Source organism: Narcine bancroftii, chromosome 10 (genome assembly GCF_036971445.1).
Source record: "Narcine bancroftii isolate sNarBan1 chromosome 10, sNarBan1.hap1, whole genome shotgun sequence".
Taxonomy (NCBI): Eukaryota; Metazoa; Chordata; class Chondrichthyes; order Torpediniformes; family Narcinidae; genus Narcine; species Narcine bancroftii.
The window spans coordinates 74,833,646-74,855,931 of NC_091478.1; the positions used below are offsets into that span (position 1 = coordinate 74,833,646).

The window sequence follows — 22,286 nt, forward strand, 5'->3', positions numbered from 1 at the left end:
CACCGGTAGAGCACCAGTTGATAAATAGTGGTCACTGACTTTACAGTGCGTCGAAAGAACCAAAGACTTGTGGATCCAAATCAAGGCTTTTATTAACTAAAAGACTGGAGCATATCACATGTAGGTCGACCAGTCCAGAATGACCTGGTCTGGCTAGGAGCAATCCTTTTAAGACCTGCCAGTAGGTGTGGCTACACTCTCAGCCAATCACAGTCATCCTACACTGCCATCTGTCCATATGCACATTGGTGATAGAATCTGTACTGACACATGACTAACTCCATCATCATGGGGAAAACACACCTTCTAAGTCGTGTACAAAATACACCTGTGAACATCCCTTGCAGCCTCTGAAGGTAGAGAACCAGTTTAATGGGCAGTATAAGTTATTAGTTTGAAATCCATGTGTGCAAAGGCAAATTGAATTTAATTGTTTATCATTCCCACGTACAAAATAAAAGATTACAGAAAACCATGACAGAAAAACAAGATTAATCAGGACAGTGAAGCCATTTAACTTTAATGTAACATCATTTAATTGACTGTAATTAACTTATAATCTCAATCTCCCTCTGGAAATCAAACTAACTCGAAGTAAACTGGGGCCGACACGGTTAACGCAACACCTTTACAGTGCCACTGGTCTGGACCAGGGTTCGAATCGTGCACTGTCTGTAAGGAATTTGTACCCACTGTGTCGGCGTGGGTTTTCCCCGGGGGCTCCAGTTTCTTCCTACCATTCAAAACGTACAGGGATAATTGTAAGTTAATTGGGTGTAATTAGGGCAGCATGGGGCTCGTGGGCTGAAAGAACCTGTATATCTAAATTAAAAAATTTAAATCAGATATGAATTATTTATGTGTGGTCAAGTCAGTCTTATTTATTGTTCTTTAGCTTGTCCTGCAACTTGCTTGATGATGAAGGGTTTCAGAGTCTGCGGAACATCTTACCCAAACTGCAGGTTTTAAATCTGTTGGAGTAAGTATCTATTTCCACTCTACTGAATACTGCAGAACCTCAACAGAGAAGAATGTTAAGCTGAGGGGGTGGGGGGGGTTCAGAAGGGATTCACAGAATTATTGCTTGACTGGAAGGTTATAAGGAGAGATTGGATAGGCTGGGATTGTTTTTGTTGAAGCAAAGGAGGCTGGGGGCTGACCTTTTATTGCACCTGAGGAACTAGATGGTCACAGTCACTTTCAGAGGGATCGGGGAGTTTGAAACTAATGTTCCTAGTTTCGATTCTGGCGCTGACTGTGAGGAGTTTGTACATCTTTCCCATGTCTACGTGAGTGCTCTGGTTTCCTCCCACCCTCCAAACCGTACAGAGTTGATGGTTAATTTGGGTGTAATTGGGCAACATGGATTTCAATGGCTGGAATTGGCTTTCTACTGTGTTGTAAATAAATAAATAAAATTACTGTGAGAGGGGAAAAGTTAAAAGGGGGCATGAGGGGCAAGTTCTTCCACACAAAGTTAGTGGGTAATTTTAAATTTAGACATACAGTATGGTCACAGATCCTTTCAGCCCACAAGCCCATGCCCCCCAATTGACCTACAACCCCCCAGTATGTTTTGAATGGTGGGAGGAAACCGGAGAGAACCCACGCAGACAAGGGGAGAACGTACAAACACCTCACAAACAGCATGTGATTCGGACCTGGGTCACTGGCACTAATAGAGTTGCGCTAACTGCTACGCTAACCGCGCCGCCCTCATGAAACCAGCTGCAGGGGCAGGCCCAATTACAATGTACAAAGGACATTTGGACAGGTACTGGACATGAATAGGAATGGTTTAGAGGGGTGTGGGCCAAACACAGGCAAATGGGCTGAGTGCTGGTTAGCATCTTGGTTGGTTTTGACAAGGTGGAGCAAAAGCATTCTGTCTTTGATACGTAACTCTGAATCTGTGAATGAAATACGGCAGAATAATGTTAACTGGGACAGCTGTTTCAGTTTGGTGCTGAATGGGGAAAGTTCCTGAGTAAAATATTCAAAACCTCGACGAACACTGATTATTCTCTCCATGTTTAGACATCATTCTCCTGTGGTTTTCTAAAATTCTTTATTAAATGGTTCTCACTTCAGCATTACCTAATAGTATTGCTAGACAGTGCTAATTCCCAAGCTTTGCTAATCTTCCTTGTCATCTCTAACCCTACTCACATGGGAGAATTTAATAATGCCAGGGTTTTATTCTTCAGTGTGAGCAACAACAGCATTTCGCCAACTGGGGTCTTGTATCTGGTGGAATCTCTCAATACATGCAGAAATCTGGTGGAGGTTGAAGTGAGGTAAGCAGGCTTTGTCCTTCTAGTGCACTCTAAGGCTGTTTTAGAATTTGATAATCTGATGGTGCAACAAGACATAGCCTTCACATTAATCATTTGGGATGGACATGCAGTTGTATAAAACGAGGCTTTCGGTATGTAAGAGAATGCAACCCTGGCTTTGTGAGTTTAGGACTCAATCGACCAGCTGGCCTTTCCAATGGAACAGGTTGAAGGATCTGGATGATTTTTTGCAAATAATGGAGCATCTTAAACAAGGGGCATCTAAAAGGGTCCTATTTTATGTAGAGAAACATGTTCCCACAGGAATATCAAACATGATCATTAACAGTGAGGAGAAGAGATGGAAATGATTGTTAATCACCTGATTCATTATGTTGGTTTGAAGCAGACAGTACTTTGATACATCTAGAAAAGGAAATGTGTTGTATTGATGAAGTGCGGGGGAGGGCCACCCAATCTGAAGAGATTGAGTTGTAGCAAAAACCAAGACTTTAGTTATTTTCTCCCACAATGAAACATGGTCTTCGTGGAAAAGATTTCCAGGGAATGATGGTGATTCAAAGTTAGCAAATGCGGGTTAAGGAAGAGTAAACAGGGACTGCATGTTAGAGGGAAATGAATAGCATGGCTAATTCTCAGGGAGATGGGATGGGGTGGGTGACAATTTAGTGTTCCCTAATGTGAGTGATCACATTGGAGAAAAGTTGACAGTTGATATAGTGATTTCAAAGGCTTTTTGTGCTCTGATTCGGCAATGAATTTGTGTAACGATTCAGCTGTGTCACAGTTTTCAAAAACTTGATCCCTTTAAATAATGTTTAACCTTTGCAACAATAACCTCATGATCTTGTGTGCATAAGGAAAATTCAAAAGCAACTCCCTTCTCCTCCTCACATTCCCTAGCATGGAGGAGGACAGGCCAAAATGTTGTTGACAGATTACTCACTTCTAAACATGTGGAAATGCTTATAGTTCGTGGGGATAGGGTCAGTAGCTTTTTTTTGGTGAAGAACTCTCTGTACTTCCTCGTCCTGCCCATTAAATTCGTTTGTTGACATTGGGTTTGCTGGGTTCAGCACTGCAAGTAGTATGTTTTCTGCACAGACCTTGCCCTACAGTTAATTAAGTAATATATTTGATCTTTAAAGTACACATTTCTGTTTCCTGTATGGATCTTACACCATGGTTAATTAAGTACAGTACACAAAAGTGCAGGAGAAACTCAGCAGGTCACGCAGTGACCAACATTAGTTACCCCTTTACTTCCTATTGATCCTGAGTGACCTGCTGAGTTTCTCCTGCACTATTGTGTATTGCACAGTGTCTGCAGACTTTCCTGTTTAACTAAATTAATTAAGTAATAAATTTGATCTTCAAAATACACATTTCTGCTCACAAAATGTGAAATTCAAGGTGTTAATCATTGGATTGTCTTAATTCTATCTACAAGAATTAAGTTGTTTAGTAAAAGGACAGCAGTAATCTCTCCGTATGGAAGCATGATCTTACGAAGGTCTATCATTTCTGCTTAGATACATAAAGAAAATGAACCACATTCACCACCCTGGGCATGGGCAACACATTTAATTAATTATGTCACCAACCCCAGATGTGGATGTACCCATTTCTGATCCAAGCTCTGACATGGGCAGAAAGACAGAGGAAAAGAAGTAGGTGGCCACCTCCCTGCATTACGATTTGCTCAACGCACCTTTGAAAATATCACTCATGGAAATCTCAGGCCCTTGCCTGCTCAAAATAGAAGAGAAGCATTCAGACTGATATTAAGATCTTCAACTCGTGCATCAAGAGCGCAGAGACCCTTTGTTACCAGCAGAAGGAATGCACTATTTCACAGATTACCCACCAGCTCACTCCAATGACAAGGCTGCTCCTATATATGGAAGAGGCTGCAGTTTCCTCTTTTTTTGCTTCATTAGCCATGTCAGAACCTACAAAGTTGGAGCAGGGTGGGCTTGAGTGGAATACACAAAAATGCTGGACAAACTCAGTAGGTCATGTGGCATCATCCATAGGAAGTAAAGGGTAACCAGTGTTTTGGGCATTACAAGTACCTGACAAAGAACCCAAGTCCAAAGCATTGGTTGTCGTTTACTTCCTATGCCATGCAATTGGTTGAATATCTCCAGCACACGTGTGGTGTGGAATTCCTTGATCCTATAGCAGGAATGTGGGAATCGCAAATTAAAACTGAAATACAAAGCAGGTCAGTTAGTTTAGGTAAGAATACAAAGTAGGTTATGTTTCCTAGAAATGTGTCTGTTAACATGTGCTGTGTTTTGTTGGGAGTTTTCCATTCTATCACTTGGCAACTCATAAAAAGCCAAGTGAGCAAAATCTACCAATGTTTGCTTCTTTCTATGTTCTTATGTCAGTGAATCCTGAAGGTTAATTATGCTTGCTTTGCCATGAAGTTTTGCATTGGAATCGTAGTTGGTTTTGGAATTCCTGTGCTGCATTTTTATCATCAGGTAAAATTACTGCCCTGATTGCACTGAAATGTGAATTGATCATCTAGGGACCCGAACTTGACTAACCATATGGCTAGTGATATGTTGCAATAGATTGTGAAGGAGCAGAGAATGATGAAGCTGTCCGTGAGAAGTCCATCCACCATCTGCAGTTTAGTCTTTTGTAACTCTCTGTACAGGCAGCTATCAGACACGAAGCTTGAATTTAGCTGTTTTCAAATTAAGTGGTAAAGATTAGTTATATGAATGACAATTGTTGAATGTCTTTGTTTCTTTGTGTAGCTTGGCATCGAATGGAAGAACTCTTCTAAAATTTGCAAGGAGATGCAAAAAGAAGGTGTGCAGGTGAGTGAGCCAGTGGATTCTCACTGTTAGCTCATAGCCAACAGGGGCAGCATTATCTTCCAAGCCCTTAATTTGCTTTTCATTGTCTTAGACAAGAGTTAAAATGTACAGTATTTAATCATTTCAAATTGGGAAGAGTTAAGCCAAGTCACCTCTATTTATTGTTTATACCATGCTCGCACAGTAAAGATGAGATAGCGTTTCTCCAGGACCATGGAGCATATTCAAGTTCATTATCATCTGACTGTGCATTTGCAATCTGATGAAACAGCATTTCTCCCGACAACAGTGCACACAATACACAGTACATTATAATCATATATAAAGTATGCATAAAGATATTGTGTGTATGTATATGTATACAGATAAATATATGCATACATTGTGTTTGTGTGTATATTGCATCATATGTGAGACCGGTTTGGATGGGAAGCAAACTGGATCCAATGTTGCTGGAAGGTGCAATTTAATGCTTCCCATTACCATTTGCTCAAAGCACTTCACGATCATGGAGGTCAGTGCCATTTAGTCCAGCTACCATCATACTCATGGGCACCGGGATGATGGTGGCTGCCTTGAATCCTGCAGTGCGACATTAGGACTTCAGTTAGCTGTTCAGTGGGGTTAGGTGGGAGAAAGTGTTCAGCACGGACAAGAATGGCCAAGTTGCCCTGTTTCTGTGCTGTAATTGTTATATAATTCAGTGGGGTTAGGTGGGGCAGAGTGTTTGCTTTGGACTAGAAGGTCCAAATCTTGGCTCCCGATCAGGTATGTTATCTGCTCCTGCTGCTTTGTGTGGGTTCACCCTCAGTAGAATCCTCCTCACCTTAGCTATGGCTACGCAAGGTGCTTGTCCTTTGGAGGAGACGGGGCTTTCTTTGGTGTCACATTGCTTTTCTTCCATCAAACCGCACATAGAAGGTATTCAACCTGTCAGGAAGGGAGGGTTCATTGTCTCTGACCTTCAAGGTTTTTTTTAAATTTTTTTATTTTTCACACCATAAATCACGTTAGCCATGATATACACTTTTTCTTTTTCACACATATACAGTGACTTTTTCTCCCCCCCCTCCTCCCAAGCCACCCCTCCACCCCCCCCTCTCATCCATTTTAGGTATACAATCTAGGTTGCATTAAGCCAGTCAGACAATGTTGTCATTCAACAAAAATACACCAGAAATTCTACTGAGTCCATTCTTTTCTTCTCTTCTCCTTCCATTAACTTAGGTAATGTTTGTTCCCGGTAGGTTTTCGCTATTGTATTTAATGTAAGGCTCCCATACTTGTTCGAATATTTCAATATTATTTCTTAAACTATATGTTATTTTTTCTAATGGAATACATTTATTCATTTCTATATACCATTGTTGTATTTTCAAATTATCTTCCAATTTCCAGGTTGACATAATACATTTTTTTGCTACGGCTAGGGCTATCTTAACAAATCTTTTTTGTGCATCCTCCAAGTCAATTCCAAATTCTTTATTTTTTATGTTACTTAGGAGAAAGATCTCTGGATTCTTTGGTATATTGTTTTCTGTTATTTTATTTAATATCTGATTGAGATCATCCCAAAATTTTTCTACTCTCTCACATGTCCAGATTGCATGAATTGTTGTTCCCCTTTCTTTTTTACATCGAAAACATCTATCAGATACTGTTGGGTCCCATTTATTTAACTTTTGCGGTGTAATGTATAGTCTGTGTAACCAATTATATTGTATCATACATAGCCTCGTATTTATTGTATTTCTCATCGTTCCAGAACATAATTTCTCCCATGTTTCCTTTTTTATCTTTATATTTAAATCTTGTTCCCATTTTTGTTTAGTTTTACCATTTGTTTCCTTATTCTCCTTTTCTTGCAGTTTAATATACATATTTGTTATAAATCTTTTGATTAACATTGTATCTGTAATCACATATTCAAGGTTACTTCCCTCTGGTAAACTCAAATTGCTTCCTAATTTATCTTTCAAGTAGGATCTCAGTTGGTAATATGCCAGTGCTGTATCTCCAGTTATATTGTACTTATCTCTCATTTGTTCAAAGGATAAGAATCTACTTCCTGAAAAACAATTTTTTATTCTTTTAATCCCTTTTTTTTCCCATTTTCTAAAGGAAAGGTTGTCTATTGTAAAAGGGAGTATCTTATTTTGCGTCAATATTAGTTTTGGTAATTGATAATTTGTTTTATTTCTTTCTACATGAATCTTTTTCCAAATATTGAGGAGATGGTGTAATACTGGAGAAGTTCTATGTTGTACCAATTTTTCGTCCCATTTATATAATATGTGTTCAGGTATCTTTTCCCCTATTTTATCTAATTCTAATCTCGTCCAGTCTGGTTTTTCCCTTGTTTGATAAAAATCTGATAGGTATCTTAATTGTGCGGCTCTATAATAATTTTTGAAGTTTGGCAATTGTAAGCCTCCTTGTTTATACCATTCTGTTAATTTATCTAGTGCTATCCTCGGTTTCCCCCCTCTCCATAAAAATTTCCTTATTATTTTCTTTAACTCTTTGAAGAATTTTTCTGTCAGTTGTATTGGCAATGCCTGAAATAAGTATAGTATCCTTGGAAAAATGTTCATTTTAATACAGTTTATCCTTCCTATCAGTGTTAGTGGTAGCTCTTTCCAATGCTCTAAATCGTCCTGTAATTTTTTCATTAGTGGATTGTAATTGAGTTTATATAATTGGCCTAGATTTTTGTTTATTTGTACACCTAGGTATCTTATTGCCTGCATTTGCCATCGGAATGGGGATTCCTTCTTAAATTTTGAGAAATCCGCGTTATTCATAGGCATTGCTTCACTTTTATTTACGTTTATCTTGTATCCCGACACTTCTCCATATTCCTTCAATTTCTTATATAATTCTTTTATTGATAGTTCTGGTTCTGTTAAGTACACTATCACATCATCCGCAAATAGACTGATTTTATATTCCCTGTCTTTTATTTTTATTCCTTTTATATTATTATCTATTCTTATCAATTCTGCTAGTGGTTCTATAGCTAGTGCAAACAATAACGGTGATAGTGGGCATCCCTGCCGCGTTGACCTGCTTAAGTTAAATTGCTTTGATACATGTCCATTTACTGTCACTTTCTCTAACGGTCCCTTATATAATGCTTTAATCCAATTAATATACTTCTCCGGTAAACTGAATTTTTGCAATACTTTGAACAAATAATTCCATTCTACTCTGTCGAAGGCCTTCTCTGCGTCTAAAGCAACTGCTACTGCAGGTGCTTTATTTCCTTCTACTGCATGAATTAAGTTAATAAATTTACAAATATTGTCTGTTGTGCGTCTTTTTTTGATAAATCCAGTTTGGTCTAAATTTACCATTTTCGGTACCTGTTCTGCTAATCTGTTTGCTAATAGTTTAGCTATTATCTTATAATCTGTGTTTAGCAAAGATATTGGTCTATATGACGCTGGTGAGAGTGGATCTTTCCCTTGTTTTAGTATCACTGTAATTATTGCTGTTTTACATGAATCTGGTAAGTTTTGTGTCTCATCAATCTGGTTGATTACATCCAGGAGGGGCGGTATTAATAGGTCTTTAAATGTTTTGTAGAATTCTATTGGGAGTCCATCCTCTCCTGGTGTCTTATTATTTGGTAATTTTTTAATTATCTCTTGTATTTCTACTGTTCCAAATGGTTCTGTTAATTTATTTTGTTCCTCTATTTGCAGTTTTGGTAGTTCAATTTTAGTCAAAAATTCATCTATTTTCCCTTCTTTCCCTTCGTTTTCAGTTCGGTATAAATGTTCATAGAATTCTCTGAAGTTTTCCTTAATTTCTTTCGGATTATATGTAATTTGTTTGTCTTTTTTCCTTGTTGCCAATACGATTTTCTTAGTTTGCTCTGTCTTAAGCTGCCATGCTAAGATTTTGTGTGTTTTTTCACCTAGTTCATAATATTTCTGTTTTGTCTTCATTATATTCTTCACCACCTTATATGTTTGTAATGTTTCATATTTTATTTTTTTATCCGCCAATTCTCTTCTTTTAGTTGTATCTTCCTTCATTGCTAATTTTTTTTCTATGTTTACTATTTCCCTTTCCAACTGCTCTGTTTCCTGATTGTAGTCCTTCTTCATCTTGGTTACATAACTTATTATTTGCCCTCTAATGAATGCTTTCATTGCGTCCCATAGTATAAACTTATCTTCCACTGATTCCATATTTACTTCAAAATACATTTTTAATTGTTTTTCAATAAATTCTCTAAAATCCTGTCTTTTAAGTAGCATGGGGTTTAATCTCCATCTATACATTCTTGGAGGGATGTCCTCTAGCTTTACTGTCAGTATTAAGGGTGAATGGTCCGATAGCATTCTTGCTTTATATTCTGTTTTTCTTACTCTATCCTGCATACTAGCTGATAACAAAAATAGGTCTATTCTTGAGTATGTTTTATGTCTAGTCGAGTAGTATGAGTATTCCTTTTCTTTTGGGTTTTGTTTCCTCCATATGTCCACAAGTTTCATTTCTTGCATTGATTTAATTATAAATTTGGTTACTTTGTTCTTCCTGTTAATTTTTTTCCCCGTTTTATCCATATTTGGATCCAAATTCAGATTGAAATCTCCTCCTATTAGTATGTTCCCTTACGTATTAGCTACCTTCAAAAAGATATCTTGCATAAACTTTTGATCTTCTTCGTTAGGTGAATATATATTAAGTAGATTCTAATGCTCCGAATATATCTGACATTTTATCATAACATATCTCCCTGCTGGATCTATTATTTCCTCTTCTATTTTAAATGGCACATTTTTGCTAATTAATATAGCCACTCCTCTTGCTTTTGAATTATACGATGCTGCTGTTACATGTCCTACCCAATCTCTCTTTAATTTCTTGTGCTCCAATTCAGTTAAGTGTGTTTCTTGGACAAATGCTATATCTATTTTTTCCTTTTTCAGTAAATTTAGTAGTTTCTTCCTTTTAATTTGGTTATGTATTCCATTAATATTTAAAGTCATATAGTTCAGCGTAGCCATTTTATATTTTGTTTATCTTCTCTTTCCGCTTTTCCATCATTACCTTTCCTCCTTTTCCATTTCTGTTTTCTTATTTTCAACTCTTTACAAGACAACATTCCTACAACATCCAACATTTTCCTTATTCTCCTATTTCTATCTTCTTTATCCCCAATCTCCCCTTCCCCTCCTGAGTTGTCCTTTATCCCTTGTCGGACAACCACATCTCCCCTCTCCATTTGGATTTGCGAATCCACCCGCAAGCGTCAACTGATTTTGCAGTGACCGCTATTTTCCCCCACCCAGCCCCCCCCAGAAAAGATTTCACTTTTCATATGTCACAAAGGTCACTCTTTTAATTCCCTCCTTATTCTCTCTATTCCATTACCTTCCCTTATTAATTCTTGTCTATACTATATCTATACTATCTATATTTTCCTCTAATTACAGATACATTCACGTATGCACATTGTCTCTATTCACTCTTATACCTCTTTACCCGCATACATATCCATCGTGGTCATTTTTACCCTCATTACCCGTCTTCATCCCTCAGTCTATTTTTGTCTTTACCCACATACATATCAATCGTGATCATTTTTACTCTCATTACCCGTCTTCATCCCTCAGTCTATTTTTGTAATTGTTCTGCAAATTTTCGTGCTTCTTCTGGATCCGAGAATAGTCTGTTTTGTTGTCCTGGAATAAATATTTTCAATACCGCAGGATGCTTCAGTATAAATTTATACCCTTTCTTCCATAAAATCGCCTTTGCTGTATTGAACTCTTTTCTCTTCTTTAGGAATTCAAAACTTATATCTGGATAAATGAAGATTTTTTGCCCTTTATATTCCAGTGGTTTGTTGCCCTCTCTTACTTTTTCCATTGTCTTCTCCAGTACCTTTTCTCTTGTAGTATATCTTAGGAATTTTACTACAATAGATCTTGGTTTTTGTTGCGGTTGTGGTTTAGAGGCCAATGCTCTATGTGCCCTTTCTATTTCCATTTCTTGCTGTAGTTCTGGACATCCTAGGGTCTTAGGGATCCACTCTTTTATAAACTTCCTCATATTCTTGCCTTCTTCATCTTCCTTAAGGCCCACTATCTTTATGTTATTTCTTCTGTTATAATTTTCCATTATATCTATTTTTTGAGCTAGTAGTTCTTGTGTCTCTTTAGTTTTTTTATTAGATTCCTACAATTTCTTTTTTAAGTCTTCTACCTCCATTTCTGCTGCTACTGCCCATTCTTCCATCTTGTCCATTTTTTTCCCCATTTCTGTTAAGGTCATATCTATTTTATTCACTTTCTCTTCTGTGTTGTTTATTCTTCTTCTTAAATCATTGAATTCCTGTGTTTGCCATTCTTTAAATGACACCATGTATCCTCTAACAAGAGAAAGTATATCCTTTACCTTGCCTTTCCCTTCATCTATTTCACTGTATTCTTCCTCTTCTTCTTCCTCTGGGTTGGCCATCTGTTGTTTCTTTGTTGCCCTTTCCTTCTCTTCTTTCTTGTTTCCATTGTCTTCTGTGGTCTCTTCTTGCTGCAGGTGTTCTGCAGCTGTCGTTGCCGGCTGTGGAGATCGACTCCCCAGCTGGTCCCCCCTCCCGTCGGTGTGTTTTTTTTCATGCGCGGTTGCGCACTTTTACTCGGCTCTGCGAGCCATTGTTGTAGTTCTTTTTCCACCGACCTGAGGATGCGGGCTCCTCTCTCCACAGCGGGCCTCTTCGGACAGGTAAGGCCTTTTTCCTTTTTCCTCCGTTGTCTTCTCTTCCTCTCTTCTTTCCGTTGATTTTGATTTTTCTTTTTTTGTCTCCATCTTCTTTCCACCTTTATACTCACTTTTCTTTAACTTTTATTTCTGTGCCTTTGTATTTTCTCTTGTTTTTCCCGACTTTTCTGGAGAGGGCTGGAGTTCTCCGTCCGGCCACTACTCCATCACGTGACTCCTCCTCTCTGACCTTCAAGGTTGATTTATATTTAGTTATGGTTTGAATACCTTGCCACGTGCACCTCGTGTCGCACAGTTGTCTGTAGATTCTCTGTGCATTCCTGGACTTTGCCCTCTTGATTGCACAGGAGAATTTAGGTCTTGCTGATCTTCTACCCAACCTGAAGCCAGCATTATGAGCTCTAAGCAATGCACAGGCCTCTGCGTCAGATATGGTTTCTGATTTGGTCTGGCTGAATAGCATTTGATCAATGAACACACTCAATACACTTGCTTTTGTAGCAAGTCACTGAGCTTGTAAACATAGATATTGATGTGGTCGTTGTAGGTGGCCGCCTACCTGAATGCACTCCAGTGTGTGGTTTCCAAACAGCCCAGCAGCACCGCTCTGCTTTCCTTTGGCCAGGTCTAAAACCAATTGCAGAGTGACACTGTCTTACAATGGTTTCCATCCTCCAGAGCTTGTGGCTGATGTACTTTCACCATGAAAAGTGCACAAATCTTGCAAATGCTGTAATATATTTTGTTTTTAATTTAATTTAAATTTTAATTTAAAACCCGTAAAGTTACATGTAATTAATTTCCTTTGAATCCATCTGCTGACTTTCATATTTAATATCAGAATAGTTTTCCTTATTTAACAGAATTTCATAACTTGGAGCAATGTTAATCCTATGGTCCCTGGCCATTTTTAACCTTTCATAATATATACAGGCCAACCCCACTATATGCTATTTCAATCAACACGAAATTCAGTTACTGCCATTTGGAAAACTGTGACCATTTCCTATTTGGTGTGTGTAATTATTCAGTTACCGTGAGGGTCTGGAAAACTCGAGTTACAAGTAGATCCTGTGAATGGCCCTAAATAAAATATGCGCAAATGGCAGTCAGACTCGATGTGTATCCCCTATTAAATAGGGATTTTAAAATGTGGAAAAGAATTTGACAATTATGTTAAAAGGAAAAGAAAAGCAATTACTTTAGAAGAAAAACTTGGTTATTAAACGACATGAAATCGGTGCCAGGAATGTGAAAATCCGACACTCTCAGGGCTAGAATGAGCCAACGGTATGTACCATTTTAAGTAAGAAGCATGAGTATAAAGAATAAAGTAAAGTTGCATCAGTTTCTCTCAGCATGCAAATTACTCGAAATAGAAGTCTATTAATGATAGAAATGGATCGGCTACTTCATCTTTGGACTGAAGATTGTAACCAAAAGCGAATACCACTTTGTACAAAAAAACATTCAAACCAAAGCTTCAAACATCTTATCGATGCTTAAATAAATTTTACGGGGATACAGGTGAATGAAAATATTACCTTTGATCATTTTCATAAAATCTACTAATATTTATTATTAATTCTGTTCACAGCATGTGAGCTCTCATTTTTCCAGTTGGCTTTTTACATTTTCCTTGCCTGCCTTCCATTCCCATTATTTCTTCATTCTTGCTTAATTTCATTTGTAGCTTGATCCTTAGTTAATGCAAGTCATTTCTTTCAATGGTTCACCGGAGGTTGCAGCGGACAACAAACTCTTGGTGCTACTCATGATGCTGAAGCTCCAAAGGTCTGACAGCAGCTGTGGGAAGAGAAACAAAATCAACATTTCAGGACAAAGAAAGATTAATGATCTGAAATGTTCATTCCGTTTGTTCTTTCCACAGATGCTGCCTGACCTGCTGAGTGTCTTCAGCATCTTCTGTTCTTGTTTCAGATTCCCATCATCTGCAGAGTGTTGATTTTCAATTCTTTTTTTTTTGTCGGGTATGCACAGTGTGAAGGAATGCAACTTGAAAGGGAAAGACCTGCTGAAATTCTTCTCCATTATTGAACAGTGCACCCATTTGACAGAGCTAAAGTGAGTACTTCTTCCCCTGAGATCCTAAGTTATTGTTCTGGAATTTATCCTTGCACGTGAACTCCATTCAGAGTGAAACACTAAAGTCTGCAGATGCGGCAATTGTAGTTAAAAACACACCAAAATGCGTGTGTGGGATTCAAACCCCAGTCCTGATCACTGGTGCGGATCAGCGTGGCCAAACTGCTACGCTAACTGAAGTAGAGCCACTTTCTCCCTTCAATAATTCCCACAGAAAATCGCCGGAAACAGCTAAAGATTAGCTGGCTGTCTTGCGTCCTCGCCACTTCTGCAGTGTCGCAATAGGGGTTGAAAAGCAAGACAAAAAAGGCTACAGATGATGCATATCTGAAACAAATATCGACCTTAAGTGCTGGATATACTCAGCAGGCCTGCCTGTAATGGTAGAGAAAAGCCAAAATGCGACCAGTCTTTCAGCATCTAAAGAAGACAGAGATATATTGCCAACATTTCGGGCATGAGCCCTTCTTCAAGGAATAAGTGGATTCAGACGGTGGTGGTTGGGGGAGGAGTCCAGATCAACAAAAGGTGTTAATTGAAAATGATAAGGGGAGAGGCAAGACAGAGAAAAAGGAAGAGAGACAGAACTGATAGAACTGGGGGAAAGTGACAGGGTAGGGGTGGGGAAGAAGTGAGGGGAGAGGGTTTTAACGAAAGCCAGAGAAGTCTATATTCTCTGTTCCATTCTCCCACACACCCACAGATGACAATCCCCACATATGAGAGAGCAAACTTTCAATGCTTGGATGACTGTGTGTATTTCCCTGTTTAAAAACTCCATGATCTCCAAAGCCACTGCAATTCAGAATATAAGAAAGAGAGCAGGAGTTGGGAGTAGGTTTCTTAAACAAATAAATCCAGAGCTTCCTTTCAACTATCCCCCAAAATTTAGCAGACACCACTTTGAAGAACAGCAGCCAAATGCTCACAACCCTCAGAAGTGGAGGATTCCAAATATTGTCATTATTTTAATATTACCATTCTCTTTTGGTTATTATCAGCACCACGGAGAATCGAAAATAGTAGAGTGTCGATGGTAAAGTCTCTCACAGGCCTCCACTTGTATTTGGCCACTTGCTCCGGTACTGATGATTCAGTTATGCAGAATTTGCAGCAAAGATAGAGTTTTTGCAAGTTCACTTTTTAGCTGGAGGAGTAATTGATGTCTTACTGAACTGTTACATTTTAAACATAGGTTCACCAGCAACATAATGGAGACTGAGCACCTGAGAAACCTGGTGGAGATCATGGGCAACCTCAAACACCTGAAACAACTTCAGTGAGTGGTGTCTTAGCTACAAAGACCACCTGACTCAATCATATAATGTGTTTATAAATATTTTTAAAAGTCCTCCAATCACCCAGTTCTAAATTATCAAGCCATTAGAGAAATAAGTTTCTTTGGAAAATGCAGAATAATATTTTAAATTAGTAATGATCTTGCATAGCTTTCTCCATCGAGTGGGTAATGCCGTTATTGGAGAACTAGCCCAGATGCTTGTACACTTCTTGAACTGCAACAGGCACCCAGAGTTGGATTTCATCCTGCTGCCCAACAACTTCTATAATTTGCCTGAAGTTGCTGTCAGGAAGGTGGTTGCTGTTAGCAACCCTATAATCTCTGAACACAGTTTGTACTTGAAATGCAACAGATAACGTGCCAACAACCATATGTTAAATACTGACATTTCAATTTCTTGCTGTTGAATTTTATTATGACTGATTTAAGTTGAAAGTGCAAAAAAGGTAAGCCATATAATTCTGCTGATGAATCAATATAATCTCCTTCCACAACAAAAATTGGAAGTGTTGGAAATGGTCAATGTATGGGGCCACACCAACTCCCCTGATGAAAAAACAATGACCTAAAGCATTAATTTGGCTTTTCTCTACCGTTACAGGCAGGCCTGCTGAGTATATCCAGCACTTAAGGTCAATATTTGTTTCAGATATGCATCATCTGTAGCCTTTTTTGTCTTGCTTTTCAACCCCTACTGCGACACTGCAGAAGTGGCAAGGACGCAAGACAGCCAGCTAATCTTTAGCTGTTTCCGGCAATTTTCTGTGGGAATTATTGAAGGGAGAAAGTGGCTCTACTTCAGTTAGCGTAGCAGTTTGGCCACGCTGATCCGCACCAGTGATCAGGACTGGGGTTTGAATCCCACTCTGCTTGTTTGTGCGTTTTCCCCGTGTCTGCATGGGTTTTCCCCGGGGGCTCCGGTTTCCTCCCTCTGTTCAAAACATATCAGGCGTTTCAGGTTAATTAGGGTGTAATTTGGCAGCTCAGACATGTGGACTGAAATGGCCTGTTACTGAACTGTATGTTTAAACTTTTTTTACAAAATTCAGAGCTGGTTCTATGCAAATTTGAAGATAAGGTATTAAATCCATGCAAATAAAAGGCTATGACCCATGATTGAAGTACAGTAGCGTGCCAGGATTTTTAGCTGGTGATAGTTTGTGGTAGAATGTAGAAATGAGCCTGAATGACAGGTTACTATCCTTCTACTCGAATACTTCATATTGAAATTTATTATTTTATTTTCCAGTCTGCAGAAGAATGGGATTTCTCTCACTGCTGTAGAAAACCTCTTTGTGGCACTGAAACGTTGTCCAAAAACATTAACAGTAAGGTATGTTTGTTCCTGTCTTGGAGGAAAGGAAGGGCATTATTCATGTTCCTTATTTTCACCTTTTTAACCTGCATCCACTTTTCCAATCTAAGCACTGAAGTGTTTACTAAATGACCAAGAGTGGGGGACAATGTTGGGAAAATTAAATATTAATAGAACAGATAGGGGGGAGATGAGGTGAAAGTTTGTCATATACACAAGTACATGGTTCAAATGCACTGAAATTCTTCTTGCTGCAGCTACACAAGTACATAAAATATACCAAAGAACAAGTATAAATTACTGCACAAGAGAGATAAATATAAAATGATAGCTAGATATTGACCGTTAGAGTTAGAGTGAAGATATGTGACATTACAAAAGTGTCGACAGAACTTTGGTCCTGGATCAGTGTTGCAGTTGGTGTAGTACAGGAAGGTTCAAGAGCCTGTTGGCTGTTGGAAAATGACTCTTCTTAAACCTGGAGGGGCCACACTTCAGGCTTCTGTACCTTCTGCCTTATGTAGATGGGGAGGCATAATCACTGTAAATACCAGATGATAAAGCTGGGTGAACAAAGTATTAATAGAATATCAATCGGAGATGATAAAGGGGAGGATCTCAGAAATTCTCAGAGGTTATGAGAAGTGCTGGAAACCTGAAATAAAATCACTGGGAATGCTGATTACCTGATACTGAAGACCTGGAAGGATGCAGTGTACCTGATCAGGTACTCTTCTTCGAGCTTGTATTGAGCATAATTGAAAGAGCATGGAAGGCCAATAACAGAGAGGTCAGAGTGGGAATGATCTTTGATCAGCCTTTCTCCCATCCACACATTCTCTGCTTCCTAAAATTTGTTTGTCTCCATTTTTTCCCATTTCTGCTCAGAGGTATCAGATGCTGTCTCACCTGCTGAGTACCCCGAGCATTTGCTATCTTTGTTTATCCTGGCAGCACTATGTTTGCTCCCCTGTTCATAATCTCATCTAGCCCAGAATTAGTGCGCTTAATTCCTTGGCTATGTGATTAATAATACACATGATGCAGACTGGATCTTGTCAATGGCTGACGCTCAGTCATTCTGGGTCACCAGAAATTCAAGGACTTCCACTTTGAGTCATTTGGTGCATTTCAGCATCATTTAATTTTAATTTTTTAAATTTACAGATATGGCGCAGTAACAGGCCCTTCCCGCCCACGAGCCCGCACCCCCAAACACATGTGACCAATTAACTTGGAGGAACCCAGAGCAATCAGATGTGCATCAAATGATTCAACGCTCTTTCTGAAGTATTATAGGTCAAAACACTGTAGACTGTCATGTCCAGAGATTGGTTGCAATAACTATTTTAATGGATCATTATCAGTGGTAGCCATTAATATGGGCTAAAGCAAATTGCTGGAGCAACCCAGCTGGTCTGGCAGCATCTGTGAAGTTCCTGATGCAGAGTCTTAAACCCCATTGTTCACCATCCCTTTGTCTCCACAGATGCTGCCCGGCCTGCTAAATTCCTCCAACCTGGAGGGTATTCTTAGAGATAGTATGTGCAAATATAGGGATAGGCAGGGAATGATCAGGGGCACCCAGAATGGGTTTGTGAAGAGAAAATCATTTTAATGAATCTTGTTGAATATTTTGGAGAGGTGACAAGAAAAGTGGATGAAGGTAGGGCAGTTGACGAGATCTATTTGAATTTTAGTAAGGCTTTTGATAAGGTTCCACATGTAAAGTTAGTTAGGAAAGTTCAGTCACGAGGGATTAATAGATAATGAGATGGGTTCAGAGGTGGCTGTAAAACAGACAGCAGAGAGTCATGGTGGACAACAGTCTGTCAGGATAGAAGCCTGTGACGAGCGGTGTGCCTCAGATTGGTGCTGGGTCCCCTGTTGTTTATCATTTATATTCATGATTTGGATTAGGGGTGGTTAACTGGGTAAGCAAATATGCAGACAATACAAAAATAGGGGGACTGGTGGATAGTGAGGAAGGTTTTCTTGGATTACAAGATTTGGTTTGTTTGGAAAAGTGGACTGAAAGATGGCAGATGGAATTTAATGTTGACAAGTGTGAGGTGCTGCATTCCGGAATAAATAATCAAAACAGGACCTATGCAGTTCAGGGGAGGGCATCGAGGAATGGAGAGGAACAGAGGGATCTTGAGTTATGGTACAGATTTCCATGAAGGTGGATTCCCATGTGGACAGGGTAGTTAAGAAGGCATTTGACATGCTGGCCTTCATAAATCATAGCATAGACTAGAATATAGCTGTTTAAGGCATTGGTGAGGCCATGTGCAGAGAAGATTTACAAAAATGTTGCCTGACTTACAACATCTAGAGTACAGAGGAAGATGAAGGAGACAGCAACTTTATTCATTGGAATGTAGACGGTTAAAGGGGGTTATGATAGAGGTATTTAAAATTATAAAGGGAATAGATAAACTCGACATGAGTAGACTCTTTCCACTGAACGCAGGGGAGGCTGGAACAAGAGGGCAGGGGAGGCTGGAACAAGAGGGCAGGGGAGGCTGGAACAAGAGGGCAGGGGAGGCTGGAACAAGAGGGCAGGGGAGGCTGGAACAAGAGGGCAGGGGAGGCTGGAACAAGAGGGCAGGGGAGGCTGGAACAAGAGGGCAGGGGAGGCTGGAACAAGAGGTCAGGGGAGGCTGGAACAAGAGGGCAGGGGAGGCTGGAACAAGAGGGCAGGGGAGGCTGGAACAAGAGGGCAGGGGAGGCTGGAACAAGAGGGCAGGGGAGGCTGGAACAAGAGGGCAGGGGAGGCTGGAACAAGAGGGCAGGGGAGGCTGGAACAAGAGGGCAGGGGAGGCTGGAACAAGAGGGCAGGGGAGGCTGGAACAAGAGGGCAGGGGAGGCTGGAACAAGAGGGCAGGGGAGGCTGGATCAAGAGGGCAGGGGAGGCTGGATCAAGAGGGCAGGGGAGGCTGGAACAAGAGGGCAAAACTTTAGGAGAAATGTTAGAGGATGCTTCTTCACTCAGAGATTGGTGGCAGAATGGAATGATCTTCCAGAAGAGATAGTTGCGGCAGGGTCCTTTCTGTCATTGAACAGAAGGTTGGATGTGTACATGGATATGGGAAACTAGTGGAGTGGTTTGTGTGAACCGGCAGGGACTCGAAAGGCCGATATGTCCTGTTTCCATGCTGTAAAGTTTCATTATTTCACTTGTTTTATTTTTTCCTCACACTTCAGCTTCCAGTCTCCACAAATCAAGGTCCCTGATCTGCCTTCTGCACCTAGACACCACCTTCCCATGGCTTAGCATGGTAGAAAAGCTCCACAGGAATGATTACTCCTTCCCACCACCCCAATCTTACTCCCATATCAGGGTCTGACCAGATTGACCAAGTTTGCATCTCCCCACTTCTCCTCCAGCCATCAGTCTTCATTTCCCACCCCCAGTCACCTGAATCTTAACCCCACTGCTGGACAGTACATTATTTATGCAAACCACTGGGAGAAGTGGGGAAAAAAACAATTTGGAATTCCCATGGCCTCAGGCACCACTGAAGTTGGCATAGAGAGGTACATGATTGAAACAGTCATTGGCACAGATTCCAAGGTCCATACTAAACACCTATACCCTCTCAAACTTATCTCTTGACTTTTTATGACCAGATGTACTGAACTCCAGCATTGGAATGATAAAGGGAATCCACTTTGACTTTTTCCCCTCTTTTATTCAGCAACACATTCAACATTTTAAAAGCCAAGATGTGAAGGATCCTCAGTCCAGATCCCACTGAGGACTGTCCATGTCAGAATTGCAAGTTTTTAACTGAAATCTGGGCGCAGGCAGTGATGGTCCTAGTTTCTGTTTCAGCTTCGAAGAGCATTGGATACATGGCGCAAATGCCGCAAACCTTGTGAAGTGCATCCAAACCCACCTGAACGCTGCCGAAATTAGGTCAGTACAAAGGAATTTCCTTATCTGACATACTTTATATCATCATCAATAAGGTCTGTGTTTGGTAATTCTGTTGTTCAACGTTAATGTAAGCAGTGCATGAAAACTATTTTAAATGATCTAAAATGGACCAAACTGGGACCCCAGTAATTTCAGCTTGTTCCAGTGCAGCCAATGAATGGTTGGGCTTAATTTGTCCGTGCTTATGCATTGATGGAGCTGACAAGCAGGAAGCGATGATTTGCTCCTTAACATTTCACATACTCAAGATTCCTGAAGTAATTTGACTAGAGTCTCCCACTCTTTAGAACCCATTGGGGAAAGCAAAACTGGGGTTGGGGGGGAAACGGGAAGGCAACATAGAAACCTGGATAATCCAGTGCAAACCCACCTCAGTCTCACCATGTCAACAACATCCATTAGCTACAATTCAGCTTTCAGAGCTCGCTTCCAAAGTGTCCCAGTTTACTTCCAGAGACTGTCCTTCAAATTACAGCAGGATCTTTCCATTACCAGTTTCTTTTGCGTTCGAATAAGATGAGGTATGAAGCTAGATTCCTTAATCATTTCTGGAGAAGGGGTTCAGACACTTGACCCATTGCAAAACTCAATAGTGGCAACGTTGACTCTGGGTGACTGTTTAAAATGGGCAATGTAGGATCAGAATCCTTTGAGGCATCCCTTGATGAAGTCAATGGGAGTGTAAAGTGGCTACTCCAATATTCTCCCTTTTAAACTATTTCTCCCCAAGGGTCAAAACATCCCTATTTTATCTTGGGGCACCATTACATATAATTGTGAGGTGTTTGTTTCTGAAAAGGGAAGTAATAAACTATTCAATGCCTAGAATTTGAAAATGTTGGTTTGTTCAAACAACCAAATTTTTTTCAGAAATCTTTATTAAAACTACTGTTCAAGTACATATTTTGTATTAAAAGTGCTGTATACAGTGGACCCCATTCCCAACGGTAGCCTGAAGTCCCCGTTTCCCGTCGGCAACCCAAAGTCCCTGTTCCCTGACTAACAGCCAACCCAAATTACAACCAATCCTTCAGTCCCCGTTATGGTCTTAAGTCAAGCACTGCTTGCATTGTGTGCAGTTTTGGTCACCTAACGACAAGAAAGTTATTGATAAGATTGAAAGAGTGCAGAGAAAATGTGCAAGTACGTTCCTTGAAGATGAAGTGCTGGGTTATGGGGAAAGGTTGAATGGGTTAGGACTTTATTACTAAGAATGTCAGAGAATGAGTGGAGGTTTGATAAGATACTGTATATACAAAATTAAGAGGGGTACAGATAGAGTAAATGCAAGCAGGCTATTTCTACTGAAGTTGGGTGCGACAAGAATGAGAAGAATTATGATAAGGGCAAAAGACAAAATACTTAAGGTGAACATAAGAGGGAACTTCTTCGCTCAGAGAATGGGTGAGGATGTGAAGCGAGCTGCCAGTGGATGTGGTGGATGCAGGTTCGATTTCAACATTTAAGAGAAAGTTTTGATGAGTAGGATATGGAGGGGCATGGTCCTGGTGCAAGTCGATGCGATTGGGCAGAAGATGGACTAGATGGGGCCTAAGCTCCTGTTTCTGTGCTCCAGTGGTCTATGCTTCTATGGTGCCATGTCCTTCTAAAGGAGAACACAGGCCCACTCTGCCTGATCTCATGGCACAATCCACCGTCCAGCGTTGTCCCACACATTCTGTCACAAGTTCAAGCAAACCAACCTGACAAGCCTAACGCACCCTCATCTTCCCTTGATCAATCCACCATC

General features: G+C 40.0%; 1 protein-coding gene across 1 annotated transcript in view; it reads left to right on the forward strand.

Annotated features, from left to right (window-relative positions):
• The window catches only part of nlrc5 (NLR family, CARD domain containing 5), a 172,583-nt gene that overhangs the window by 95,680 nt on the left and 54,617 nt on the right, over positions 1–22,286 (forward strand). The window contains exons 28-34 of the mRNA XM_069901371.1: positions 896–979; positions 2,208–2,297; positions 5,072–5,134; positions 13,871–13,954; positions 15,171–15,254; positions 16,525–16,608; positions 20,432–20,515. Of these exons, the coding sequence (XP_069757472.1) occupies positions 896–979; positions 2,208–2,297; positions 5,072–5,134; positions 13,871–13,954; positions 15,171–15,254; positions 16,525–16,608; positions 20,432–20,515 (573 nt within the window). The remainder of the gene's footprint in view (positions 1–895; positions 980–2,207; positions 2,298–5,071; positions 5,135–13,870; positions 13,955–15,170; positions 15,255–16,524; positions 16,609–20,431; positions 20,516–22,286) is intronic.